This window comes from Camelina sativa, chromosome 15 (assembly GCF_030686135.1).
Source record: "Camelina sativa cultivar CO46 ecotype springtype chromosome 15, ASM3068613v1".
Taxonomy (NCBI): domain Eukaryota; kingdom Viridiplantae; phylum Streptophyta; class Magnoliopsida; order Brassicales; family Brassicaceae; genus Camelina; species Camelina sativa.
In genome coordinates this window covers 4,399,679-4,412,260 of record NC_141894.1, presented here as the reverse complement: position 1 = coordinate 4,412,260, position 12,582 = coordinate 4,399,679, and the positions used below count along the sequence as shown (strand labels likewise).

The 12,582-nt window shown below is 35.7% G+C and overlaps 2 protein-coding genes and 2 pseudogenes across 4 annotated transcripts; all 4 read right to left on the bottom strand.

The window, feature by feature from the left end:
* Nucleotides 1-18: 18 nt before the first annotated feature.
* On the bottom strand, nucleotides 19-1,512 carry LOC104745263 (putative F-box protein At3g10790). Its single transcript, XM_087487706.1, has 2 exons — nucleotides 738-1,512; nucleotides 19-407 (listed from the first exon to the last, which is right to left on the bottom strand). The coding sequence occupies exons 1-2, from the start codon at nucleotides 1,372-1,374 to the stop codon at nucleotides 199-201; spliced, it is 846 nt and encodes a 281-aa protein (XP_087343832.1). The 5' UTR covers nucleotides 1,375-1,512; the 3' UTR covers nucleotides 19-198.
* Nucleotides 1,513-3,831: 2,319 nt separating this feature from the next.
* LOC104745262 (F-box/kelch-repeat protein At3g04660-like) lies at nucleotides 3,832-5,281 on the bottom strand. Its single transcript, XM_010466458.3, has 2 exons — nucleotides 4,877-5,281; nucleotides 3,832-4,618 (listed from the first exon to the last, which is right to left on the bottom strand). Exons 1-2 carry the CDS (start codon nucleotides 5,195-5,197, stop codon nucleotides 4,049-4,051), a joined length of 891 nt encoding a protein of 296 aa, XP_010464760.2. The 5' UTR covers nucleotides 5,198-5,281; the 3' UTR covers nucleotides 3,832-4,048.
* Nucleotides 5,282-7,323: 2,042 nt separating this feature from the next.
* Nucleotides 7,324-8,861, bottom strand: LOC104745261 (putative F-box protein At3g10790 pseudogene; annotated as a pseudogene). Its single transcript, XR_015581553.1, has one exon. The product of XR_015581553.1 is annotated as a putative F-box protein At3g10790 pseudogene (transcript).
* A 668-nt stretch (nucleotides 8,862-9,529) lies between these two features.
* LOC104745260 (putative F-box protein At3g10790 pseudogene) lies at nucleotides 9,530-11,108 on the bottom strand (annotated as a pseudogene). The gene has a single exon (XR_015581934.1). The product of XR_015581934.1 is annotated as a putative F-box protein At3g10790 pseudogene (transcript).
* Between the last annotated feature and the right edge of the window lie 1,474 nt (nucleotides 11,109-12,582).

Genomic DNA, 12,582 nt, shown 5'->3' with positions numbered 1-12,582 from the left:
AAAGCCAACACAAAACTCTTTAAAACAAAGTCATTATCCATAAGCATACAATATCATTTATCATAATCCAACCAATACAATATCAATATCATTTATCATAATCCAACAAAAACAACAATATCCGACAACTTGACTGAAACACTTGAGAGTTGAGAGAAAGAGAGAGAGTAGTTCAGGCAACACCAAGTCGCCAAAGAACTAGTGAGCAACAGATTCCAGAATCATAGGACTCTCAACATGATCTAAATAGACATGTCTAGGAATAAATTGAGCCCCAATTCCTTCGATGTGGATTTTTCTAGCTTTGCTTTCCTTGGGATTGTAACATAGTAGAAAGTAGGGGTCTGTGACAAAGCTGGGTGCAAATACAAGCTCGCCGGTGCCAAGTGTACCCCTGAACCTGAATGCTGTTTGAAAACACATAAATGAATCATCATTCCAATATAAAGAAGGAATCACGATTGACACTTTTGACCAACAATCTTGTCTGCTGGCATCTTCAAGAACCCACAAGTCAAGTGTACTGTCGATTAACAGATTCGTTACAGCTATCTTTTCGCCGTAGTTGGATAGAAGTTGGACTTGGACGTCCTTGGGTAACGGAACGACACTAAACGTTTCATACCTCACATCAAAGCATATCAGAGAGCGAAGATCGTTGATCCAAGCTAGATAATACACAAACCCATTGCTGCATATCCCTTGAGTTCTACGAAGAGTATAATGGATATGCTTACATTCGATGTTTCTCCATCTCTTACTTCTTGCTCCTATAGTGAAAACTTGATGCTCCTGTGAGTACGCAACAGCTCTTGATGATGTTATATGTAGATGATGATATCCACGTGGTGTCATCATGCACAGCACTTTGTATTCATCAGTAACAGGATCATATCCTAAGAAGCAGCTTATGTCTTTTCTCACAGATATGATTCTCGGTAAAGTTATGAACTGAGAAGTAGTAGGATTCCCAATCATCACTAGATTATGTTCATTTAGACCGCAAATCAAGCCACGGACAGGTGGAGAAAAGTCATACCGGTTACAGCTGACCGTATGATGATCAGAAGATGGATCCTCCTGAGAGGAAGAGTGAAAGAGCTGCATATCCCTGTCTCCACGGTGGATTAGGAAGAGAAGGATACGTGGCTGAGCCAAAGATCGATTCAGGTACAAGTTGGTTAAACTTTTGCTACGGACTATCGATGACCAGGATTTAGAAACACTGATGAACTTGGAGATGTATTTGATCTTCAATTTCATGAGAATCTCCTCTTTCATTTCTACAGGAAGCCTTTCCAACGGGTAGGTTTGGGACCTTGTCAAAGGTGGTGAAGTGTTAGACCTCATCGCTTTCGAACCAAGCCGGATCATGGTTGTTTTCAGCTCTGCTCACTCTTTTGGTTGTTGTATACTCTGAAACCCTAATCTTTTTACAGATTTTGGAGATTTGCATGTAGATAGAGACCTCTCACTTTTCTTTTTGTATGGTGGACAACACCTTAGCATCTAATGGCGTACACGGACGTGTGGACGGATATACCGATGATATCTATTAGATTCTCAGTATGCGTGGATGAATCTAGACCATAATTTGATTAGATTCTTACTTTGAAAGTTTGAAAATATGACTGATATAAATTTTAGTTTTAGGAAAACACTTTACCACCTAATCGTATATGCGGACGGAGATACCAATGATATCTATTAGATTCCCAGTATGCGTGGATGAATCTAGACCGATAATTTGATTAGAATCTTACTTTGAAAGTTTGAAAATATGACTGATATAAAATTTTAGTTTTAGGACAACACTTTAGAACCTAATCGTATATGTGGACGGAGATACCAATGAAATTTATTAGATTATTATTATGCGTGGACGGATCTAGACCGATAATTTGATTAGATTCTTACTTTGAAAATTTAAAAATATGACTGATAGAAATTTCAGTTTTAGGAAACAAAAAATTAAAAACAAAAAAATCTCAAAAATTAGATTCAATTATATAATTTTTCAATTGCTAAAATATAGATTTTCAAAGGTAGAAATGCATTCAAATGATAAGACTAGATTTAGATCCTTAGTTTAAAAGTTTGAATATATGAGCTATAGTGACATATATTTTAGTTTTAGGAAACAAAAAAAAAGTCTCAAAGATTTGATCCAATTAACTTTTCAAAATGGCCAAAATGTAGGTTTTCAAATGTAGGATTGACTTCAAACAATAGGCTAAATAAAACATAATGTAAAGTTACATAAAATCTCCGAGAACGAATCGTGTGTGATGGTTTAGTCAAACATAATTAATTTTAAATAAAAAGATTTAAAGTAATTATTGAGGTAATTTTCCTCTTACGCAAAAGATTTATAAGATGGGTGATAAAAAAACATCTAGCCAACAACACTAAACTCACCATTCTCGCCAAAATTAATCAAATTAAAAAACCGAAGCAGTATAAGCTCCACATAAAATCATAAATTATTTTAAACAAGTCATAAACATTGCAATTGTATAAATTCAAAAGCATACAGAACCATTGTTGAGCATATTCCAATATAGATTAGTCTTAAACAAACAATATCCGACAACTTAATTCAAAAGAAAAAGAAAAAAAAAAGAGAGAAAGAGAGAGATTAGTTCAGCAGACAACAACAAAGAACTAGTCATCAACAGTTGATTTACCTTATAGTTCCAGAAACATAGGACTCTCAACATGATCCAGATAGACATGTATAGGCGTAAAGTGAGTCCCAATTCCTTCGATATGGATTTTTCTAGCTTTGTTTTCCTTGAGATCGTAACATAGTATAAAGAACGGGTTTATGACACAGAACGGTGCAAATACAAGCTCGCCGGTGCCAAGTCTACCCCTTAATATGAAAAATACAAACTCAAATGAAGGAATCAGGATTGAAACATGTGACCAATGTGGTATGCTGGCATCTTCAAGAACCCACAAGTCAAATGTACCGGCGAATAACAGATCAACTAATTGTGTTATATCAATCAAAGCAAGAGCATACAGCTTATGCACCTTAATGCTTATGCTGCATAATGCTAATGCTTTAATAAATGTGGTTCCAATCAAGTCTTTAGTCATCAACATATCCAAAATGTCGTGGTAGAAACAAAATAAGTGGTTCATGAGAATTTTGTGGGTGACTTGTTGATTTTTATCCTACAATTCTATCACCAGTCCAATGCTGATCTCAACTTAAAATTTCTTGTTTATCTAAAGATTCTAAACGTATATATCATTATCTTATAGTAACAAATTCTTTCTGGCACCCTTTAAAATTAAAATTAAAGGATACAAGCATGCGAATTTATTAGCTGGCGCCTTTTTGGTAGATTAGATTTGATTATTTAACTTTTCAATGGCTAAAATGTAAATTTTCAAATGTAGAAATGACTTCAAATGATAAGTCTAATAAAAAATATTAGATTCTTAGTTTAAAAGGTTGAATTATGAGCTATAGTGACATAAATTTCAGTTTTAAGAAACAATATAAAGTCTCAAAATTTTGATTCAATTTACTTTTTAAAATGGCCAAAATGTAGAAATGGTTTCAAACAATAGGTTAAATAAAAACATAATATAAAGTTACATCAAATCTTCAAGCAAGAACGTGTGTGATGGTTTAGTCAAACATAATTAAAAAAGATTTTAAGTAATTATTGAGGTACTTTTGTTCTTACGCAAAAGATTTATAAGGTGGGTGATAAAGATACATCTAGCCAACAACACTAAACTCATTATCCTCGCCAAAAAAAAATCAAATAAAAAAACCGAAGCAGTATAAGTTCCACATAAAATTATAAATTATTTTAAACAAGTCATAAACATTGCAATTGCATAAATTCAAAAGCATACAGAACCATTGTTGATCATATTCCAGCAAGGATATATTAGTCTTAATCAAACAATATCCAACGACAACTTAATTCAAAAACTTGAAAGAAAAAAAAGAAAAAAAGAGAAAGAGAGAGATTAGTTCAGCAGACAATAACAACAAAGAACTATCATCAATAGATGATTTACCTTACAGTTTGAGAAACATAGGACTCTCAACATGATCCAGATAGACATTTATACGCGTTAAGTGAGTCCTAATTCCTTCGATCTTGATTTTTTTAGCTTTGCTTTCCTTGAGATCGTAACATAGTAAAAAGAACGGGTTTGTGACAAAGACCGGTGCAAATACAAGCTCGCCGGTGCCAAGTCTACCCCTTAACTTGAAAAATTCAAACTGACCATATGAATCTGTCCAAGAAGGGATCAAGATTGAAACTTGTGACCAATGTGGTTTGTTGGCATCTTCAAGAATCCACAAGTCAATTGTACCAGTGACTAACAGATTCGCCACAGCTATCTTTTCGCTATAGTGCGACAGATATTGGTCATTCTCGTCCCTGGGTAACTCCATGACACTAAACTTTTCAGACCTCACATCAAAGCATATCAGAGACAGAACAAGTTGGATAAAAGCTAGATAATATACAACCCCATTGCTGCATATCCCTTGACTTCTACGAGGAGTATAATGGGGATGCTTACATTCGATCTTTCTCCATTTCTTTCTCCTAGCTCCTAGAGTGAAAACTTGATGCTCCTGTGACACAACATCGCTTGATGTATCATAACGTGACACCGTCATGCACAACACTTTGTATTCACCATTAACAGGATCATATCCAAAGAAGTAGCTTATGTCTTTCCTCACAGTTTGGACTCTCGGCAAAGTAATAAATTGACTAGTAGTAGGATTCCCAATCATCACTTTATTATTATGATTCAGACAGCACAGCAAGCCGCGGACAAGTTGAAAAAATTCAAACAAGTTATCGTGCTTCAGAGGGGGACAACTGACCGTTTGATGATCAAAAGATGGATCCTCCTGAGAGCAAGAGTAGAAGAGCTGCATCTCATTGTCTCCAAGGTCGGTCAATGAGAAAAGGATACGTGGCTGAGCCAAAGATCGATTCAGGTACAACTTGGTGAAACGTTTGCTACGGACTATTGATGACCATGATTTTGAAACGCTGATGAACTTGGAGATGTATTTGCCCTTCAATTTCATGAGAATCTCCTCTTTCATTTCTAGAGGAATCCTCTCCAACGGGTAGGTTTGGGACCTTGTCAAAGGTGGTGAACTGTAACACCTCTTCTCTTTCGACCCAAGCCGGATCATGGTTGTTTTCAGCTCTGCTCTTTTGGTTGTTGTTTACTCCGAAACCCTAATCTCTTCACAGATTTGGAGATTTGTAGATAGATCTCTCACTTTTTTTTTTATGGTGGACAAGACCTCAGCACCAAATCGTATACACGGACGTGTGGATGGATTTAGACCGACGATGCGTATTAGATTCTCAGTATGCGTGGACGAATCTAAACCGATAACTTTTCTATGGCAGACAAGACCTTAGCACCAAATCGTATACGCGGACGCGTGGATGCATTTAGACCGACGATACTTCTTAGATTCTCTGTATGCGTGGACGAATCTAAACCGATAATTTAATTAGATTCTTAGTCTGAAAATATGACTCACATTGATTTTAGTTTTAGGAAACAAAAAGTAAAATATAATTTCAGATTTTGGAGATTTTGTAGATATATTTTTCACATTTTTTTTATGGTGGACAAACGCTTATAGCACCTAATTGTATACGCGGACGCATGGACAGATCAAGACCGATGAATGTATTAGATTCTTAGTTTGAAAGTTTGAACATATGAGCTAGTGACATAAATTATAGTTTTAGAAAAGAAAAAAAATTAAGATTATATTTAATCAACTTTCCAAATGGCTAAAATGTAGATTTTCAAATGTAGAAATGATTTGAAATGATAAGTAAAAAAAAAAAACATAATCTCACAAAAAATGTAAATTTGGATTAAAAATAATGTTTAGACATTATTTTGAAATGCATAAAATTTTTAAAAACTTATAAAATAAATATTTTATTTAAAATATGCCTAGTGTTTGGATATCTTCATTTACATAATTGTCCACCGTGATATATAATTATCAGCCTTTACATATAATTAAGATTAGAGTGCATACCGTCAGTTTATGTATTTTGGTTGCCAATTAATACAAAATCGAGACACCCAAACACCGCATTATAGGAACCTTATATGTTAGATAATACTTCCCGAAAGTCATACAAGTTACTAAACGGTCGATATGTGATTTAAGATGTAAATAGCATCTCAACCTGAGGCAAAACTAAACATGCGCGTCACGTAGAGTTGACGTTATTGGTCAATGGTAATGACAGTACACATGTTATTAACACTGTAAAAATTATCATAGTAGTAATGTTAACAATTTTGACATTATTAATCGTACTTTCAAACTGGCATTGATTGTCCAAGAAAACGACCTAATAACTCTAATATAAGGATCATTTTTCCTTTGACACGGCCGTTAGCAAATTACTCTGTAAATGGTGTACTAAAAACTATTAAAGTCACTCATATGTACTCTTAATGTGTCAACCCTTCAAAGTTCAGAGCCAAAGTTCTCTACCTCTACCTCTTTCAAAGTATCAATTAATTACCACGATACATAAAATTAAGGCAAATAGTATTTTTGATTAATTCTTGGTCTATATATAGATGAATGGATCAATCTTCTGGTGATTGCTCGATTCAGGGGAGGATAAGGCCGCGTCAACGGTGTCGTTCACAAAAGTCGTCTTGGAGCCTTGAGATGAAACCTGAGAATGAACAGAATCAGAACCTCCGTCGCCGTTTCTGTTTTCCGACGAGTCCGAATTCGGACGATTATTCCCGATCTCGTTAGGTATCACCGCCGCCGCGGGCTCCGCCAAATCGAAATCGAAGAAATCATCGGAGCTATCAAACGGGAAATCGAAATCGGCGAAATCTCCGTTCTCGTCGTCGAGATCGGAGATCGGAGCATCCATTGAAATCGGATCAGAATTAGATAGGAAAAGAGGATCTTACGGCGGAATAGAAACGAGATCGGATTCTTAAAACATGTAAGGGTTCAGATTAGGTGTTATCTCCGGCGGAGGAACAATCACTGATGTTGATTCCGTCGTCACCACCGATGGCTTTATAACTTCTGACGAAGGCAAACGAATCAAAAACTTAAGAATTAAGAGAATGTTATTACCCACGCGCTTTTTACGCGTGTATATCAAACTCCGAAGTCCGAAGACGTTACGTACGTGTGTGATGGTTTAGAAATTAGTCAAACAAAACTTACAAAAACAAGTTTATAAATAAATTTGCTGAGGTAATTTTGCCCTTATGTATGGAAGATGATAATAACGATCCATCATCTAAAGCCAACACAAAACTCTTTAAAACAAGTCATTATCCATAAGCATACAATACCATTTATCATAATCCAACCAGGACACAAAGTCTTAAACAAAAATAACATTATTCGACACCTTGACTGAAACACTTGAGAGTTGAGAGTTTGAGAGTTTGAGAGTTTGAGAGTTTGAGAGAGATAGGGAGAGAGAGTAGTTCAGGCAACACCAAGTCGCCGAAGAACTAGTGATGAACAGGTTCCAGAAACATAGGACTCTCAACATGATTTAAATAGACATGTCTAGAAGTAAATTGACTCCCAATTCCTTCGATGTTGATTTTTCTAACTTTGCTTTCCTTGGGATTGTAACATAGTAGAAAGTATGGGTCTGTGACAAAGATGGGTGCAAATACAAGCTCTCCGGTGCCAAGTGTACCCCTGAACCTGAATGCTGCTTGAGACCACCTAAATGAATCATTCCAAGAAGGAATCACGACTGACACTTTTGACCATTCTTGTCTGCTGGCATCTTCAAGAACCCACAAGTCAAGTGTAGCGTCGGTTAACGAATTCGTTACAGCTATTGTTTCGCCGTAGTTGGATAGAAGTTGGACGACCCCGGGCAACTTAACGACACTAAACTTTTCAGACCTCACATCAAAGCATATCAGAGAGCGAACAACGTTGATCCAAGCTAGGTAATACACAACCCCATTGCTGCATATCCCTTGAGATCTACGACGAGTATAATGGATATGCTTACATTCGATGTTTCTCCATCTCTTACTTGTTGCTCCTATAGTGAAAACTTGATGCTCCTGCGAGTACGCAACAGCTCTTGATGATGTTCTACGTAGATGATGATATCCACGTGGTATCATCATGCACAGCACTTTGTATTCACCATTAACAGGATCATATCCTAAGAAGCAGCTTATGTCTTTTCTCACCGATATGACTCTCGGTAAAGTTATGAACTGAGAAGTACTAGGATTCCCAATCATCACTAGATTATGATCATTTAGACCGCAAATCAAGCCACAAACAGGTGGAGAAAAGTCATACCGGTTACAACTAACCGTATGATGATCAGAAGATGGATCCTCCTGAGAGAAAGAGTGGAAGAGCTGCTTCTCCCTGTCTCCACGGTCAATGAGAAGGATACGTGGCTGAGCCAAAGATCGATTCAGGTACAACTTGGTGAAACGTTTGCTACGGACTATTGATGACCATGATTTTGAAACGCTGATGAACTTGGAGATGTATTTGCCCTTCAATTTCATGAGAATCTCCTCTTTCATTTCTAGAGGAATCCTCTCCAACGGGTAGGTTTGGGACCTTGTCAAAGGTGGTGAAGTGTTAGACCTCATCTCTTTCGAACCAAGCCGGATCATGGCTGTTTCAGCTCCGTTCACTCTTTTGGTTATTGTTTACTCTGAAACCCTAGTCTCTTTACAGATTTTGGAGATTTGCATGTAGATAGACCTCTCACTTTTCTTTTTGTATGGTGGACAACACCTTAGCATCTAATCGCATAGACGGACGCGTGGACAGAGGACGGATATACCGATGATATTGATTAGATTTTTAGTATGTGTGGACGAATCTAGACCGATAGTTTGATTAGATTCTTATTTTGAAAGGACAACACCTCAGCACCTAATCGTATACGCAGACGCTGAACGGATTTACCAATGATATTTATTAGATTATTAGTATCTAGATCGATAATTTGATTAGATTCTTACTTTTTAAATGACTTTTAGTTTTAGAAAAAAAAAAAAAAATCTCAAACGTAGCGAAAATGTAGATTTTCAAAAGTAGAAATGACTTCAATTGATAAGACTAGATTTAGATCATTAGTTTAAAAGTTTGAATATACATAAACTTTAGTTTTAGGAAACAAAAAAAAAGTCTCTAAAGATTTGATTCAATTAATTTTTCAAAATGGACAGAAATGTAGATTTTCAAATGTAGAATTGATTTCAAACAATAAGTTAAATAAAAACATAACGTAAAGATACATAAAATCTCCGAGCACGAATGTGTGTGATCGTTTAGTCAAACATAATTAAAAAAAAAAAGATTATAAGTAATTACTGAGATAATTTTGCTTTTATGCAAAAGATTTATAAGATGGTGATAAAAAGATACATCTAGCCAAACACTAAACTCATCATTCTCTCCAAAATAAATCAAATTAAAAAACCGAAGCAGTACTATAAGCTCCACACAAAATCATAAATTATTTAAACAAGTCATAAATAATGCAATTGCATAAATTCAAAAGATACAGAACCATTGTTGAGCATATTCCAATAAGGATTAGTCTTAAACAAACAATATCCGACAACTTTATTCAAAAGAAAAAGAAAGAAAAAAGAGAGAGAAAGAGAGAGATTAGTTCAGCAGACAACAACAAAGAACTAGTCATCAACAGATGATTTACCTTACAGTTCCAGAAACATAGGACTCTTAACATGATCCAGATAGACATGTATAGGCTTAAAGTGAGTCCCAATTCCTTCGATCTGGATTTTTCTAACTTTGCTTTCCTTGAGATCGTAACATAGTATAAAGAACGGGTTTGTGACAAAGAACGGTGCAAATACAAGCTCGCCGGTGCCAAGTCTACCCCTTAATTTTAAAAATCCAAACTCATATGGAATCACGATTGAAACAGGTGACCAATGTGGTATGCTGGCATCTTCAAGAACCCACAAGTCAAATGTGCCGCCGAATATCAGATCCGTCACAGCTATCTTTTTGCCGTATTCCGACAGATATTGGACATTCCCGTTATTGGGTAACTTAATGACACTAAACTTTTCAGAACGAACATCAAAGCACATCAGAGAACGAACTTTGGCTATCCAAGCTAGATAATACACAACCCCATTGCTACATACACCTTTATCTCTAGGATGAATATTATGGGGATACATACATTCAATTTTTCTCCATTCCTTTCTCGTAGCTCCTAGAGTGAAAACTTGATGGTCCTGTGACACAACACCGATTGATCGTTTATTACGTAACACCGTCATGCACAACACTTTGAATTCACCATTAACAGGATCATATCCAAAGAAGTGGCATATGTTGACATTATAAATGTCATTCAGTTTCCTCTCAGTTTGGACTCTCGGCAAAGTAATAAATTGACAAGTAGTAGGATTCCCAATCATCACTCTATCATTATCATTCAGACAGCACAGCAAGCCACGGACAGGTGGAGAAAATTCAAACCTCTTATCGTGATTCAGAGGGGGACAACTGACCGTTTGATGATCAGAAGATGGATCCTCCTGAGAGCAAGAGTAAAAGAGCTGCATCTCATTGTCTCTACGGTCGGTCAATGAGAAAAGGATATGTGGTTGAGCCATAGATCGATTCAGGTACAAGTTGGTGAAACGTTTGCTGCGGACTATCGATGACCAGGATTTAGAAATGCTGATGAACTTCGAGATGCATTTGGCCTTCAATTTCATGAGAATCTCCTCTTTCATTTCTAGAGGAATCCTCTCCAACGGGCAGGTTTGAGACCTTGTCAAAGGTGGTGAAGTGTTACACCTCTTCTTTTTCGACCCAAGCCGGATCATGGCTGTTTTCAGCTCTGCTCACTCTTTTGGTTGTTGTTTACTCTGAAACCCTAATCTCTTCACAGATTTTGGAGATCTCTAGATAGACCTCTCACTTTTTTTTATGGTGGACAAGACCTTAGCACCAAATCGTATACGCGGACGTGGATGGATTCAGACCGATGATACTTATTAGATTCTTAGTATGCCGTGGACGGATCTATACCAATAATTTGATGAGATTCTTAGTCTGAAAATATGACTCACATCAATTTTAGTTTTAGGAAACAAAAAGTAAAATAAAATGTCAGATTTTGGAGATTTGTAGATATACCTATCACATTTTTTTTTTATGGTGGACAAGCGCTTGTAGTATCTAATCGTATACGCGGACACGTGGACGGATCTAGACCGATGAATATATTAGATTTTTAGTTTGAAAGTTTGAATATATAAGGTAGTGACATAAATTTTAGTTTTAGAAAAAAATGTTATATTTAATCAACTTTCCAAATGGCTAAAATGTAGGTTTTCAAATGTAGAAATGATAAGTAAAAAAAATAACATAATCTCACAAATTAAGATGTAAATTTGGATTAAAAATAATGTCTAGAGATATTATTTTGAAATGCATAACATTTCAAAAAACTTATAAAATTAAAATAAATATTTAGTTTAAAATATGCTTACAATGCGGTGTTTGGATATCCCCATTTAATTAATTGTCTACCGTAATATATAATTATCACCTTTACATATAAGATTAGAGTGTCTCACCATGGCATATATACCGTCAGTTTATGTCTTTTGGTGGCCAATTATGTAAAATCATTGTAGGAACCTTATGTTAGATAATACTTCCCGAAAGTCATACAACTAAAGTTACTAAACGGTCCATATGTGATGAAAGATGTAAATAGCATCTCAACCTGCGGCAAAACTAAACATGCGCGTCAACGTAGAGTTGACGTTATTGGTCAAAGGTCATTGACTCATTATCAAAAGGTAATGACAGTACATGTTATTAACACTGTAAAAATTATCACCAATGTTAACAGTTTTGACATTATTAATCCTACTTTCAAATTGGCATTGATGTCCAAAAAACGACCTAATAACTCTAATAAGGATCATTTTTCCTTTGACACGACCGTTAGCAAATTACTCTGTAAATGGTATACTAAAAACTATGAAAGTCACTCATATGTACTCTTAATGTGTCCAACATTCAAAGTTCATCAAAGCCAGAGTTCTACCTCTACCTCTTTCAAAGTATCAATTAATTACCACGATACAAAAATCAAGGCAAATAGTATTTAATTTGTGATTAATTCGTGGTCTATATATAGATGAATGAATTAATCTTTCCTAGATGATTCTATAAAATTTCTGTGATCAAAAATAATATCATGCACAAAAAGCATGTCCACTCTATAATTAACCCCCAAAGATAGCACAAGTCAGCAAATTTTCTAAAGTATAGAATGAAGTTAGATGAGCTTCTTTTTGAGGAAGTAGCGTTTGAGATGCCAAACTTGAATAACTGAAACGCAAATAGCGAGTCCTAAAGACATTAAGCTGAGTGATGCATTGATAAACAAGCTAGGAATGTTCCGCTCTCCCTCGTTGTAAACGCAGCCTGACCGTGCGTCACGTTTACTGTCTTGTACAGTTCCTTACCGTACGGAGATGTTACCTACA